At 41.9% G+C, this 15,390-nt stretch overlaps 1 protein-coding gene across 5 annotated transcripts in view; it reads right to left on the bottom strand.

The window, feature by feature from the left end:
- runx1t1 (RUNX1 partner transcriptional co-repressor 1) overlaps positions 1–15,390 on the bottom strand; it is a 52,933-nt gene that overhangs the window by 33,376 nt on the left and 4,167 nt on the right. Inside the window, exon 2 of one of the 5 annotated variants that reach the window (XM_042746050.1) lies at positions 8,770–8,828. The exons of 3 other annotated variants lie outside the window; for them this stretch is intronic. In XM_042746050.1, coding sequence (XP_042601984.1) covers positions 8,770–8,794 — 25 coding nt within the window. In that variant the 5' untranslated portion in view covers positions 8,795–8,828. Of the gene's footprint in view, positions 1–954; positions 1,371–8,769; positions 8,829–15,390 lie in introns of those variants that run through there. One more of the 5 variants, XM_042746053.1, reaches the window with a different exon arrangement.

Below are 15,390 nucleotides of genomic sequence, written 5' to 3'. Positions count from 1 at the left end.
AGTGCCAACAGAGCTTGTCTCACAACACCATCTGTGAAGAGCAGCACTGAGATCTCCCTGCAGCCTGCACACACACAGCACGCCAGCTGCCCTCTGCAACTCTCCTCTCTCATTTTCTTTCTCTCAGTCTGCTTTCTTTACTTTCATGCTCCTGTACAGTGATTTTACTCTTTCTAGAACAGATTTCTGATCTTCCTGAACAGGGCTCAACAATATGGATGTGAGAGAGATTTGATGGACTATCAGGCCATTGCATTGTTTCTACAGGTCTTGTATTTGAACTGTTATGTATTGTGAACATAATGTTTGGTTTTTCTGTGATAAATGAAACATGGTCAATTGTGCCTAAAGGGACTATTAAAAGTTAAAAGGCTAATGAATTTGTGATAGTCTACTGAAAAGGTTTTGCTATTTTTTATGATCATTCATTATCATTTTTCCAGCAATACTTTGTGCATGGATTTAGCCCTCATGAAGTTACATAATAGCTTCAGAATTGACAGCTATAATTGCAAATTAAAAACATTTTGCATCAAAAAATTAACATTTAATGTAAAATAATACAATAAATTAAATAATATGACCACACCAACAGAAAAAAACACCTTATTATTGAGCTCTGTATTATTCTATTTAAAAAAAAAAATCTAGTTTACCAGTATTCCCTTTGCACAGGTAGATATGCCATTCATCCATGCTTATCAGAAAACACATTAGTATATAAAAAGTATTTTTTGAGATCTCACATAATCAATAAATACATTAATGAAAATATATATTATTTGAATAATGTTTATGCAATTTCTAACTTCCAAGAGCAGTCAATAAAGTCAAAAAGCAGTTCAAATTGTCTTATATAGTCCACTTCTGGATTTTAAGATATTTACATTAAAAAAACACATGCAAAATTTCCCACCGACAAAGTCACACACACTGAAAGCTTCCCAATCTCACCTGGCATCATGGATGATGGAGACAAACTGGATATCAAAAAATCCAGGGTATTTTCTCTATTTCTGCCAGCTTTCCTGTAATCTTAATCTCTTTGTGTCTTTCTGCGTTTTGCGAGGGGCAGAGGGGTGGCACAGGACCCCGAGGCCGGTACACCAGGTCTGAGCGAGAGAGTCGAGCAGCCTGTCCTCCTGCTTTCAGAGCCTGAGAGAGACAGATGGAGACCTGCCTCTCGTTCTGCTCTGCTTCCAGGGATGCCCTGCACTAACGAGGGCACGTGTGGCCGCTGGGGCCTCGCGTTATCCTGCACACGCTTGCTCCCTGAGCCTTCAGACTGAGACAATGACAGCTATGCGTGCACATACATACACACACGCTCTCCGCCTCCTCCACTGACCCCTCCCAACTGACAAGCAGCAGCCACAGAAAACACAGCACGCATAAGAGAGAGTGAGAGAGAGAGAGATGACAGAGAGACAGATAGACAGACAGACAGACAGACAGATAGATAGATAGATAGATAGATAGATAGATAGATAGATAGATAGATAGATAGATAGATAGATAGATAGATAGATAGATATTTGTGCTGTTTGATATAGAGATTTGCTGTGAATCTGTCCTCTCATATGGTCTGAATTAACAGCACTCTTGCAAAAACAACCGTCTTCTGGTCCAACCAACCAATCTGAGTTGAGTCACATCTGTTTCTGCTTAACCAGATTCACTTCATACTGCACTACTACATTCATATCAGATGAAAATATATAGAAGTGAGCATGTTTGCTCATGTTCGCCATGTCCAGATTATCAGATTCAGTTATCAACCTCTTGATTCATAAATCTAAAAGCTCACTGTGTGGATGCTTGAATGCTTCAGACTCATCCAAAATAGCGGCATGCGGCCGTCCTGTCTGTATCAATAAGCCCCCCTCCGCCATTTTTTCCAAGCAAGAACAACCTCATTAAAACCAAGAAAAATCAATTTGGAGAGTCCAAACAAAGGCATGCATCTGCCTCCACTGCTGTTTTTTAAGTCCCTAGAGTGGCGCTCTTCCTCCTCTCTCTCTCCCCCCACCCCCCACATTCATTCTTTTTCTGCTCTCTTTCTCAGATTTGCTGTTTCTCTCTTTCCCATCCCAGACTGCCATCACTACATGTGATTAACATATGTCTGGGCTTTCAGCCCCTGTCAGCTTGAAGGCATTTCTCCCAGCCGCCTTAAACAGCAGATGAGCTCCATGTGGAGGAAACACTAAGGAGAGAGAGCGAGAGGAAAGGATTGAGAGGCGAGGGGTGGAGAGACGGATCTTTCCTTCTCGCACATTTCTCTCTTCATCAGCCTCCAACCTGTCTCTCCACACTGGAGGTTGAACAGAGTGTGACTTTGAGATAAACAGCACTGGCAAAGACACATTCCGATGGCAGAGGCAGTTCCTGAGATTCACCATCCCAACCGTTTCACAGAGATGGGTAATAATACAATACTCAGGATAATTATACCTTAAATGTTCAATCACTGGCAAAAAAAAGAGAACGACTTTTCTGGAAGTTCCTACTGGCACTGCGTCAAACAAAGTTGATTTGTTTTAATTGGCAGTGGATGCATTCACTTGTAAATTATGAACATTACCAACACTCCGACAATGCTAGATTTCCTCATTTGCTTTTTCCTGCAGCTTTAAATACTGAAGTAAAATGCAGTGTAGCTATCAAAGTCATAAAAGGCAAGGTGTGCTACAAGACACAAGAAAAATAGACTGCTACTGACAGATACGCTTTCAAACACCTCGTCATTGACGTCTGAAAATGTAAACATAATTGAACAATTCTAGGATGATCACTTACCATGAGGTAAAAAACAAACCCTTGCTGCATCCTGCATTTATATCCTGCAATGAGGTGTGTGAGAAAAAGTCCTTTCAACTTCCTTTCGTCAGCGCTTACACACCTTCACGTCCACTCAGCACAAAGCCAAATCCATCAATTCCCCTTGCCTCTAAACAAGTAAATTTCTCAAAAGCCAATAGGTCCAGAATTTTATTGAGGAGCAACGTAGCAAACTAAATATTCAGGCTTTTCTGTGGCTCCCTCCCATCCCCTCCCTCCCCTCCCCTTAAACCAATCTGACAACCCTTTCAGAGCTGGTGGAAAGAGAATATAATTCCAGGCTGGCTTGATAAAGGCCTGCTTTAAGAGTTGGCTGCATTAACAGACTGAAAGAGCAGGAATTAGACAATGCGTGTTGAGGAAACTGTGAGCTGAAAGGATTCCACTTCTTTCGTGTTCCAAGGACCAATAGCGGCAGATTTTTCGTGATGGGCTTAAGAGCTTCATGAAAGCCAGCGAGCATACAGATACCTCTTCTGCAGGGTCTTTTCCTTCAAGGTGAAGGTCCCAACTTGAAAAGTGGGACAGAGTTGCACACATGCAGTGTCCCCACACGCTCTGCCCCTTGACCTGTGCAGCACATTGACACCAAGGGAACAGTGTCTTTTGTTGTCTGTTGGTGCTGAAAAAGGGCCTAAATTAGTTCAGTTTTTCTTGTGCATTGTCTGCTTCTCGACCCAACCCAAAGGGCTTGATTTTCCACACAGCTGGAAGCCATTAGAGCTCTCTGATGATCTGCTTGTATGATGGCTTAGCTGCAGAGGCTGCAATGAGACAGAGGAGGAACTGTGGAAGTAAGACGGTCATTAGATCAGCCAGTATGATGCTGTCTCACAAAAGAAACCCCAAAGGGCAAGAGTGTCCAATAAGAGGGTATGAATCACAGTGTAATATTTCTTAGACAGCAGAAACCATAAGAAGATGCTCCTTGCAGGAGCAAAACACTAGAAACAAGCAGCGAACACAGAAGTGCTTATGCTGCATCTTATGTAGAATCGCTACAAATATGAACAAGTGGGCATCAATGAAAACTCAAACATGCCTCTGTTGAGCTTTTATGCTGTAATAAAGCCAAAGTGAAACAGTCTGTATATTGCTGCAAATATAAATATAAATGGATGCCCAGTGACATCCCTGATCTCAATAACCCTCTCCTTTGATGCACACAACATGGATAAGCAAAAACAGATAAACATGTCTGCAATGTGGACACAGTTCACAACAAAAATGATGCTAGAGTAGCAATATTTAAAATGTGCTTGGCTGAAATACTGAGACACAACATGAATAGTTCAATTACCTATTTTAATTACCAAAGCTTGAAAACACTTCCAGTTTTGGTGTTTCGGTTAAAAATTTGTTTTGGTGCATCACTGCTAGTTTTCATATGTAACTTGTGTTGTGGGTCTGTATGAAAAAAAGAAAAGAGAAAAAGCAGAAGTGTATGTGTGTGTGTGTGTGTCCAGTCCCGAGCCATCTGTCCGTTCTGCTGTCCCTGAGTCCCAGAGCAAGCTGTGGCAGAGGGCCGGGGCCAGATCTGTGTTCCGCAGCTATTCATGACTTTCCCACTCCACCTTTTCAGCATGACTGCGGGCACACAGTGCACGCCAATCAAGCTCAACAACGGTCACCAGGTCCAAAGAGACCCCCCCCCGACCCCCACCCCAGACTCCAGTGATGGCAGAATGGTCCCGCTTTCCAGTCTGTATAATGTGTGCAAGTATCATCTGAATGTGTGGCTCACACTAGAAAGTGACAGAGGCAGTTGTGCTGATTCATGAAAAGCATGTCGTCAGTAACAAATCAGCCCCCTCATTTGGACCCGAGCCAGACTCTGCTCTCAGCCCAGTCCAGCCACCATCTGACAGCTGAGCCTCTCTTACTTGCTGCAGAAAACAGAGCATGTTTCATTAGGCGGTGGAGTTTGACGTTATTCTGAAGTCTGTTTATTCTCATAACATGTAAAGAGGTAGAGATGCCTTCGTGGCTCATCCCTTTAGTGTTTGCACACTAGGTGGTGCTAGTATTACACACTTCAGATATGAAATCTTCACACATACACGCACACACCAACACGTACAGAGTGACAGATTCATTGTGTCTGCGTCTGCATTTAGGTAACGAACAAAAACACCTACATCTCATTTCTAAATCCTGATCAAGAGCCGTTCAGTTTTCAGAGGCGAGTCCAGATGCACACTGACAGATTCATCAGCAAATGTTGAATAGAGAGAGAAAAAAAGATGTTCCTGCTTTATAACGTTTTTGTCAACTTTTTCGAAAGTGAGGATGCCAGCTGTCTCAGCTTATGTTTAGATTATGTAATGCAAACATATTGTGGAAAGAGGACAGAAGCTGCACAATGCAGGCTCTCCTCAGTCCTGTTATTACTTTCGGTATCCTCACGAGTGACTAACACAAAAAGAGAGAGAGCAAAACAAAACAGGAGGAATCTGTCAGTGGGACCGGAGTTGGCTGAGCGAGAGATCGAGCCCAACAGGAACCAGTCATTCCTGGCCCAGCCCTTCTCCACACAATGGCCTTTAGAATAGAAGGAACCACGGGCCCGGCAGAGATAGCCCACTGTCAGGAACCAGGACGGACAGGGCCCGGCCTCCCCGGGCAGGATGTCGCTGCTGTAGGACTGCGTGGCCCCGATATCCCACGTTCACACACTCTTCCCCCACCGGCAAGCCGGGATGTTTTGTTCCTCAGGTAATTAAAGTCGGAAGCCCCGAGGGCGGGCGAGCTCACAGACTGACCTCCACTGTCCTGGTCCAGAGGTTGGTCCCGCTATCAGGCTTCCGCAAGCCACGACTGGGGCATCAACAAGCTGCAGTTATCCACCCCACTCTTGCCCTTCTTGAGGAACACCCAGCTCCTGCCCTTGTATGATCATAGTTCACCCAAAAATCATATTTTTACACCCTCATGTTGTTTCAAACCTGTATGTCTTTCTTTATTCTGAATAGCACAAAAGAAGATATTTAGAAGAATATTTCAGCTGTTTCTTCCGATAATAGACACTTTCATTTTTATTACTTTTTCAATGTTTCCTTTAAATATTTTAGCTTATTTGAAAATGCTTTCAGTTACCAATAATAGCATATTACTCCATTTTACCACAGAAAATGTGGCACACATCTCTATTCAAAGGCGTGAGGATACAGGAAATCCACTTACTTCTTTCTTCTAAACAATACATAGTCCATCGAGGAGGAGCTGAGGCGTGGATTTCAAAAATGTCCACACTCTATACTCGCAGATTAGGATAAAACACTTCCACCATCCTCATGAAATATTCATTAGCCTCAGTGAGGTGAGGATGGACTGTGGCACGCTGACCCCGGGTGTCCCGGGCAGACCCCAAGCATCCCTCTGGTCAGCACTGCTCTACTTCAGCACACCTCCGATCACAGAGTACTGCCAGCAGCCCGCTGCAGTTACCATGACAACGGGCACTGCAGATATGTTGTGAGGTGAGCAGCCTGTCAACCTGCAGAGGCGCTTTTGTGTGTGTACTACATGCCAAATAAAGTTACCGCCACTACTAGAAAGAGAAAAAAAAAGAGAGAAACGGATACAAAGGAAATAAAAAGAGAAACTCATTGCTGTTAATAAAATATATGGTGACCGGCGCAGCAGTGGATGAGTTATGCTCGGCCTCGCTCAAATCAAAACAGTTTCATGTCAGAGCCATAAAACGAAAACAGTCCTGTGGCATATGTGTGCTATTAACATCACTTGTCCATTGCTCAGAAAGCCTCTTAGCCACTAAATCAAACCCACAGATGGCATGAAGACTGAGGTGGAAGAGGAGAGGGGACTACACAACCGTTGCTCTCAATTCAGAGTTTACATTCGTCCATTAGCTGAGGAAAGCCAGGGGCACAACAGCTTCACCATATGTGAAAGTGATTTTCTCACTTTTCCAACTTTACAAATACTATTATTAAAGTAAAAAATACCACATAAAACATAAAACACATTTTGTGCATGTCTGTGATTAAAATATATTTAATATGATAATAAAAATATCAATATCACTTTAGATGCTATAACACTAATTACTTTAAAACTATTAAAGGTAATAGCCTCAAGCATTGCCATTGCAAGCTTTAGGCTGTGATTAAATGGTGATAAAAAATATTTTAAATAAAACGAGTCAAAAGAATAGAAAAAGAATAGAGAATATTAGTGTTGGAGGGTCTTTTTTTCTTTTAAAAGAAAAAAATGTGAATATAAATAGAATAGAGTGCAAGTGTAGGAGGGTCAATTGTTTTTTTATAATAAAAAAATTAAATAAATACATAAAATAGAATTAAAATAGAGAGAGAGAGAGTTATAGGGTCAAACTATGATGGAAGAGATGCGTTTTTAACTGTTTGATTTCATTTATATTTATTTAGAGTTTATGTAATTATTTATGTACAGTTAAATGTAACTTTTTTGTAACAAAAACAAAAGACAACTGGCAAAGAATTTCATGACTCTAAGTCAATTTTGAGCCCAGCACAGCCAAAAATCCATGACAGTAGGACAGTAAACACAGACACGTGCAATGTGGAATCTGTGTGCAGTAGCGAATACGATTCCACATCAACACAACACTATTTGCTCTTAAAAGTGTTTTAGAAAAAAACAACAAAAACAACCCACACAATCCCTTTGCACACACTCTGCTGAAACTCAAGAGATCAAGATGCAGAGAGCAGATCAATGGCACTGTCAGGCACTCCAAAGTCAGAGACTGAAATTAATGGCATGAACAAAGGCAGACGTCTTTGAACGAGTGAGATCTGCGAGAATGAGGACAGCGGGAGTTAACTGAACCCTCTATAGCCTCCAGCTACACGCTTCTACTACAAATGCAACACTTACCACAAATGTTCAGTTCTACTGAAATACTTTGCATTGGTTTGCACCATCACCCTCATAAAAAAGACATGGATCTGCAAAGTTATGTTGCCCTGTACAACGTATAACATAACAGCCTGCATTATCCATAAACGAGGCAATCTGATTATAACATTATTCCAGAGCCCATCATAAATAAAGCTAGTGATTATGGGCGAACAAGCACAGCTTGCAAGAGTGATTCAAATCCGCACATTAAAACATGATACTATATGATGCTTCTGAATGTGCTGCTGTTCAGACCATCTCCTCCTGTTTCAATCCTCCTTCTCCTCCCTCACTTCTTCCTGCTTCTATATTTTGTGGCATCTGGCACAGCGACTATACGTCTGTTCAATCGTTCTGCGCTCCACTCTCAATCTTCCTTCTCTCTCTCTTGTCTCTAACAGGGTTGCCTGATCTTCTCCTCCCTCGATTTCCTCTGACTAGTTCTGCTCAGTGCTGATACAATCCTGCCCTGCAGCCCTGTCCATCAATCTCCAGCCTGTGGCATCGGTGAACACAGGAAGGCCCCACCCTGACAAAAGCCTGTGAAAACTTTATTCCATCCAGTCCTTCTTTCTTTATCTTTGTCATTCCTCGTGTCCTATGAACAGCTCACCCTGAGGTCAGTTGTGGCCTTGTCTTTCCCATCCGTTTTCGTAAGATCAGTGCCTCGGGGAGACGGCAGGCATGAGCCGAGGTATATCCAATAATCACGCTGATCTGGAATTCTAGTCTGCTCTCATTCCATTTCACTATCCGCTCGTCATCGACCCTCTGCGTTACCCATAATCCACTCTTTGGCTTAACTCCATTTTCATCTCATCATGTCTGATAGCAAATTCCCAGAGGCCCTCTCACAAAATCACTTTTCTTTTCATGGTTCTGCATACACCCGCCACCCTCCCTCCGTGATCGACACCCACCTCCGCCACCCCCTTCCCCCCTCCCAGAATGTGGATAAATAATTGAAAACAAGTGCAGGGATTTGCCAGACTGTAAGCTTCCTTTCATATGTTAATTACTCACAAACAGTTGTTTTGAATAAAGGCATTCTCTTCTCTCTCCTCCTCTTCGGGCATCAAATACTGCGTGGAGAAAAACGTGGTGCCAATTGCAGATAAATCCAACTCTCTTTTTATAGCATTAATCCATCTTGTGCATACACACACACACACACACACACAGGCGCCTCCAGCGCTCAGCTGATGCAAGGGGCCTTTTAAGAGAGTCATGTTTGGTGCGGAGTGACAGAGAGCACCAGACGGGAGCCAAAAGTGAGATCTGAATAAGCATGCTGTGCGTGCACGCTCTCTAATCAGCCACCGACTTTTCCGTTTACGCTGTCATTAAAAGCAATAGCCTGAGGCCGTGCATGACAAATAATCTCTTTGGCAATAAGTGCTTTGGGAGGCTGCGTCCAAAAGGACCCCCTTGTCAGTGACGAGCGCTGTCTTCCATGCTCTCTGGATACCGTATTAAAAATAAAAAAAATAAAAAATTCAAAAAGAAAAAAAAAAACAAACAGGTTAAAGGTTTGAAACAAGGGTGAGTAAATGATGACTGAAATTTTATTTTTGTGTGGACTACGCCTAATACACTGATTACTCAACTATTCAATCAGACTGACAGCTCCCTGACTATTCAATTTAAAAATCTACAGGTTTGCACATAGCAACAAAAAATACCGCAGGGATAGCTTTAAGTAGCTATAAAAGGGTGAGCATTCAGACCGTGACCTGGCCAACGCAAATTTTAGATGCGATTAGGTCTCCGGAGGATGGAAATGTTTGGAATCAAGTGTCTCAGGGTGAATGAAACCATGACAAGCTCCTAATCCCTCTATTGAGAGCACATGCTACACCGCGCGCAACTGCAATACAATCTAACCATCAAGGTGCTTCAGCTGCACATGACTCACATACCACATCCAAAGCACAAACCCCCTTCGTTTGACTGTAGCAGCATCTCCCATATGGTGCCAGGAGGAGGTGGGGCTGGAGGGAGACGGTGAGACAGAAAGAAAGAACAGTTAAAATTCGCAAACATAAAATTGCAGCTGCACCATTATATTTGATCCCAGTGCAGCTGTGAATTATTATGTGGACAATTTAATACTGCCAAAGAGGAAATAGCAGATTAAGATCATATCTTTGCATCGCTGCCAAAGTGTGAGCACGTTTCTGAGCCCAGAGCCTCAGAGCAGGGGATGGGTTCGTTACAGACGCATCTCCTTTCATGCTCCAAACGAGACGGCTGGAAGACGTCTTTCTCGCTTTCTGTGTTGGTAAGGTACGCAGGGAGGTGCAGACAGGGCTGTGCTTGGAGGGATGAGCCATTCACGTTTCACTCATACAGCCCTGAACGTCCTGTGAGCCAGTAATTTGTCCAGTCACCGGGGGAACATTAAAACCAGACCAAAATAATTCTTTACAGTTATGGAAAAAGTGAAGAGAAGAAGAAAAACAGGCACATGCACACATCTTTCCCCTAAAAAGTTATTACATTTTGTGAATGGTATGGAGTAATGGCAAGCATATGTGGCGCTGCACTCGGAGCAGTAGTCAAGGCTAGGCTAATCGTGCTAGCAGGACTGGGAACCCTTGACACATAACGGATACTTGTTACTGAAGTATAGCTTACAAAACCAGATGTTGATAAAGACACATTAAGACAGATGGGAGAACAATTACTGGCACACACAACTGTCCTGAAACAACTTAAAACATTTCTGACCTTATAAGGCAAGATGGATTTATACGCACTGCCATTTTATTGCTCCATGAGACCCCTTCCCATTCGGAGAGGGGTCTCAATTTTACCATAGCTGCGCCACTCGCCGCAATGTGCAGCTATTTAAAACACTGGCGCTGAAGAGTATTTTGAAAGGAATAAATCAGAGAGAGACCACAGCGCAGTGAAATACCACATAATGCCACTCTAATCCATACGTAGACCTATATATGCTTGGATACATTGTTCAGGAACTTTTCTGCCAAACTGAAAATTGCCAAATATCCCCATTTCTTTGGGACTCATGCAAACTCATGCAATTACAAGTCTTAAAGTCAGCATAAAATGATATATACAGCATAAAATTTCCCAACCAAAAACTGCAAAAACAAATTCGGGTGGGACTCAAACAATGCCTAAATTGCTCCTAATGGTTAAAGTTATCCAATAGCCAACACGGCCGTGGCGATGTCAGCAGAAAATGTGCACGGATGAGTCACATTAAAACCAGGAGTATTCAGAAATCAAATAAAAATCTTTCAACTGTAAAACCAAATGCATCATATTAATAGTCAGTTTCACTGTCCATCCAAAATCAAATACAATGCAATGCAGCTAACGGCTGATATTAGACTTTTTTTTATTTTTATTTTATTTTTTATCCACATCAGTCAGTAACACTCAAAGTTAAATCTTTAAAACAGTAATAATTTAGACTGTTAAAGGTAATCTTGAGCAAGTCTTAAAAAGAATATTAATTTCTTGTATTAAACATTACAATGTTGTTATGCAGCGTTTAAAATGATCGATTTTAGTTTTTAGTGCATTTCTTTCAGTTTATTTAGACATAATAATACTGAATTCTAATTTCAGCCATAACATGAAAATAATCGTCTAGATTTTTTCATATCGGGGGAACCTTAATATAAATGTCTCCAAATTGTTTTTGCAGGCAGAATCTCAGGTCCTTAGAGGCTGTGCCACTCACATAAAGGTTAATTATACCCACATACTCCGCACAAATTAAAGTGGTACGGATCACTGCCCTTCTCTCCCGACCCCCTCAACTCAGACCCTATTGATCCAAAAAGATCCACTCCACAATACCGCACACAAGTCACGCAATAACCATGAGCACTACATCACTTTGCTGGACTTGATCTGCTTTGTTGATCTTCTTCAGTATCTTCTTTTGGAGGGGTCTGAAACATGACTGGCGTGTCGGAGGTCTGTGGCAGCCGAGGCCAGTGCCCATCTGTGGGTTCATTCTGTGGTCATGTGCGTGCGGTGGAGCCGTGCTGCTAATGGCGGAAGTCCTGAGTGACCAGGAATGGCTCCTGGCAGGATGAATTCCTTCCCAGCTGTTTAAAAAAACATGCTCACATCCATATGGCCATAAACAGGATCTAAGACAAGGTTCATTCCCATTTAATGGTTTCTACGAAGTCTGCATACGAGAGTCTTATCAGAGGAACCTCGTTTGTCAGGAAAAGTCCAGTGGTACTGACGTAATTCAGAGCATTATGTTTAAATAAGCAATTGAGTAATCAATGCATTATCGTCTTGGTCTATGGTGATTCATATATTGTTATACTTTGACTTTTGTGTTATAACGGCTCCTTTAGTCTTTCCAATAGTGATGATGGTAACATGGGGAGATAATGTCAAGTAATTCAGCGCAATTCTCCATTCATTCTGCAGCTACAAACAATTTTAATGCGCCAGGGGTGCCCCCTCCATTCATGGCTAACAAAAGCTTAGATGCAATGGACGTTTAACAAAATGACTCTTTTATGCAAAGCCGCATTGAAAACGAAGAGGTTCATCCACCCGGGCGCATGCTCCTCTTTACCTGCTCCCCCACGCTCTGTCTTCCTCTACTTCTACACTTCAGCCCCGTCTTATGAATCACCTCTTCTAGAAATAATTGACACGGAACGTTTATCTCGAAGGCACCTGCTGATCATTCAGCTACAACACAATCTTCTAGTGTGCTACACCACAGAGCTATTGTCCCACCACAGTGTCTGTGACACTAACTGCCAACAACAGGAAAGCCACAAACTATAGCCTCAATACAATTTGGACTAATCCAGAGACAAGCAAACACACACACACACACACACACACACACACACACACAAATTCTTTTTGAAAAAGTCTGTATACTCAGTTTATGAAGAAGCTATTGAATACCAGGTGTTATTTTCTCTAGCGGTGTAAGAATCTATAGACGTTATAATGAATGCACACCATATGGCATTGTGTGCTTTGGAAAATCACTGCGTTACACAATTGCATACTACCTTATTTTTCATTTATTCAGACCGTACGAGCGGTGAGTACAATTCTACCGATCCGTCTTGTTCTCGCCGTCTTTCTGCTCGCTTGCTCTCTGCTTTCTCGGGAGCTCTAATTGACCGAGCGTGTCAATATGTGTAGTGAACACACAGGGGTCTACTGTCTCTGCCTATTGATCCATAGCTCTTGAAGGAGTCGAGCCTCTAGGCTCAAAACAAATCTTAATTACACTCCTCTTTACTGGGCCACAGAGGCTGCACTCGAGTGGGTGCCCTTTTCATAAATACATATCAGAATCCATAAATCAAAATTAATGGGCGTGAGCGGCCCATGAATCAAACATTAGTGACTGAACAGATACGGCCAACAGATTCCCACTCTGATGCCATAAATTACAGAAAAAGGTAGTCCTTAATGCATCTGTACTCCATGTAAACTGAGAATACAGTAATAGCTGCAAGTAGGGCTGGTTATCGATACAGATTTCCCCATTCAATTAGATTTGATTCGATTCGATTCAAATTTAAATTTGATTCAGATTCATTTGGGTGCATTTCAGGTACAATGCATTTTGATCTATAACAGTCCAGAACGTGTCCTCATCTGCTTTATAACATCAGTATTTCTGTTTTGAGTCCTTTGTTTATCTCAAGTGTCATGTAATGTGAGTCTATTTCTGCACTGATTCCAAGAATCATTATTAAATTTTCCTGACAAAAACATTTTGGAGGGCCAAAATCATTGACCAAAACAGTTGAATAAGCAATTCTTTGATGACATATTTTGACTGTCAGTGTCTTTTTCATGCATACAACGTGAATAAGCTACAATAAGTAAATGTCAACACTGTAGACGCACTTCACCATAACCAAAAATTATGGTAGAGTAGCAATATGTAAAATTTGTTGTCTGAAATATTGAGATGGCTCCTTGCCAAAGAACTTTATAACTGGTTTAATTTATCACCTTAAAACATTAAGAATTCAATTACCCAAATGTAATTATTAAAACTTTATTTTGAGTTTTGATTTTTGGCCAAAAGAAAACTCAGTTTCTATGCGTCAGTCAGAAAATAATTTGGTGCATTACTATGAATCATATCTTTCAGTTTACTTCAAGAAAAAATAATCAAAGAAAAGTAATTAAAGGTACACTGTAATCGTTCAAATAATAATATTTTTTTTTTTTTGGTGTTCACTTGGATTATTCAATTATTATACACATGATTCATTATTCCAGGCATTATTACATGGTTATTTAATATATAAAGGATTTTTTTGTTAAAAGTCCAGCGAAATAACTCAACATGAAATGAACAAACATAAGATCTGGTCATACTGCCCACCCCTAGCTATAAGCTACTGTAAAGGTAGCAAAAGGATAAACGTCACTGAAAGGTTTCTGACGTCTCTTTGGCAGTTTGTCACCCTTTTTTATGGAGAAGCTTTATAGACTTCCTGCAAGAGCTGAGTCCATCCCTCAGCAATTGTTACCTCATAAAAAGAAGTAAACCCTAATGAAGCCATTACACAGTCCATATTCCCCATCAATCATGCCTTTACACTGATATGCCAAAGCGTAATGTTGGTCATGTGCCATTCTCACCTTCTCCTTGGCAAAAGCAGCCCCTGAATCCACAGACAAAACCCAATTACAGATAACAATGTGCTAATCTCTGTTCCCACAGAGCAGAGACTCGGTCTGGAGCGAGATAGCGATGCCGCGAGGCTGAAACGCAGGCCAGATACAGCCTGTATGACAGAGCCTGTGTGTTTTTTTTTGTCTTCTTCACTCCTTCCTGCTAAAGTCACGCTCCCTTGGACCACCCCATCCCCCCCTCAACACACACACATACACACTCATGCTGACACCTTCAGCACCCTGAATTTTTTACCCTTTTACAGCTAATCTTTAAATGTAAATTCTGTGACGGGAAAATAGAGGAGGCACAAGATAACAGGTTACATCTTCACTCCTGTGCCGCTATCGTCTTCTGCATCGCTGAAAAGCACCTATTCAATAAGATTACCTTCTGGCAGAGTGCACGGCGACACACCGCGGCTTTGTATTCATTAAACACACATCCCCGGCTTATCTGAAATATAAAGGGGCTTGTCAGGATGGCACATTGTGTGTGTGTCTAAGGGGAAGGCAATGTGCATTAGGGCGATTACAATATCAGCCTGGTCCAGATGGAGGCAGGAAAATAAACAGAGGGGGAGAGAGAGAGAGCGAGCGAGAGACAGAAGACAGAGCGGTAGTTTAGCGTGTGCGTGAGTGAGTGCGGCTGATGGATGTGAGTGAATAAGACGACGTGTTGGAATAAGAGAGGAAGGGAGAGAAAGAGAAGTTAATTGGCAAGTGAATCTTGTATTAACAGAGAGAGAGAGAGTGAAGGAGAAAGAGAGAAAGGAAGACAGATAGTGAGCAAGGCTGGGCGGCCTGGACACCTGTCAGCTGGAGCAGCGGTTTGTTTAGTTAACCCCAGTCTGGACCACAATGACGGCTCAGGTTCAGATAGACCACATTTTCAAGTTCAAATCCTTCTGTTGTTTTAAGCCATCAGAAATGGAGTATTTAGTTTACTATATCAATATTCATGAATTTCAAGAATTA

Source organism: Cyprinus carpio, chromosome B19 (genome assembly GCF_018340385.1).
Source record: "Cyprinus carpio isolate SPL01 chromosome B19, ASM1834038v1, whole genome shotgun sequence".
Taxonomy (NCBI): Eukaryota; Metazoa; Chordata; class Actinopteri; order Cypriniformes; family Cyprinidae; genus Cyprinus; species Cyprinus carpio.
The sequence above is the reverse complement of the archived record's forward strand: the minus strand, read 5'-3'. Positions and strand labels throughout refer to the sequence as shown.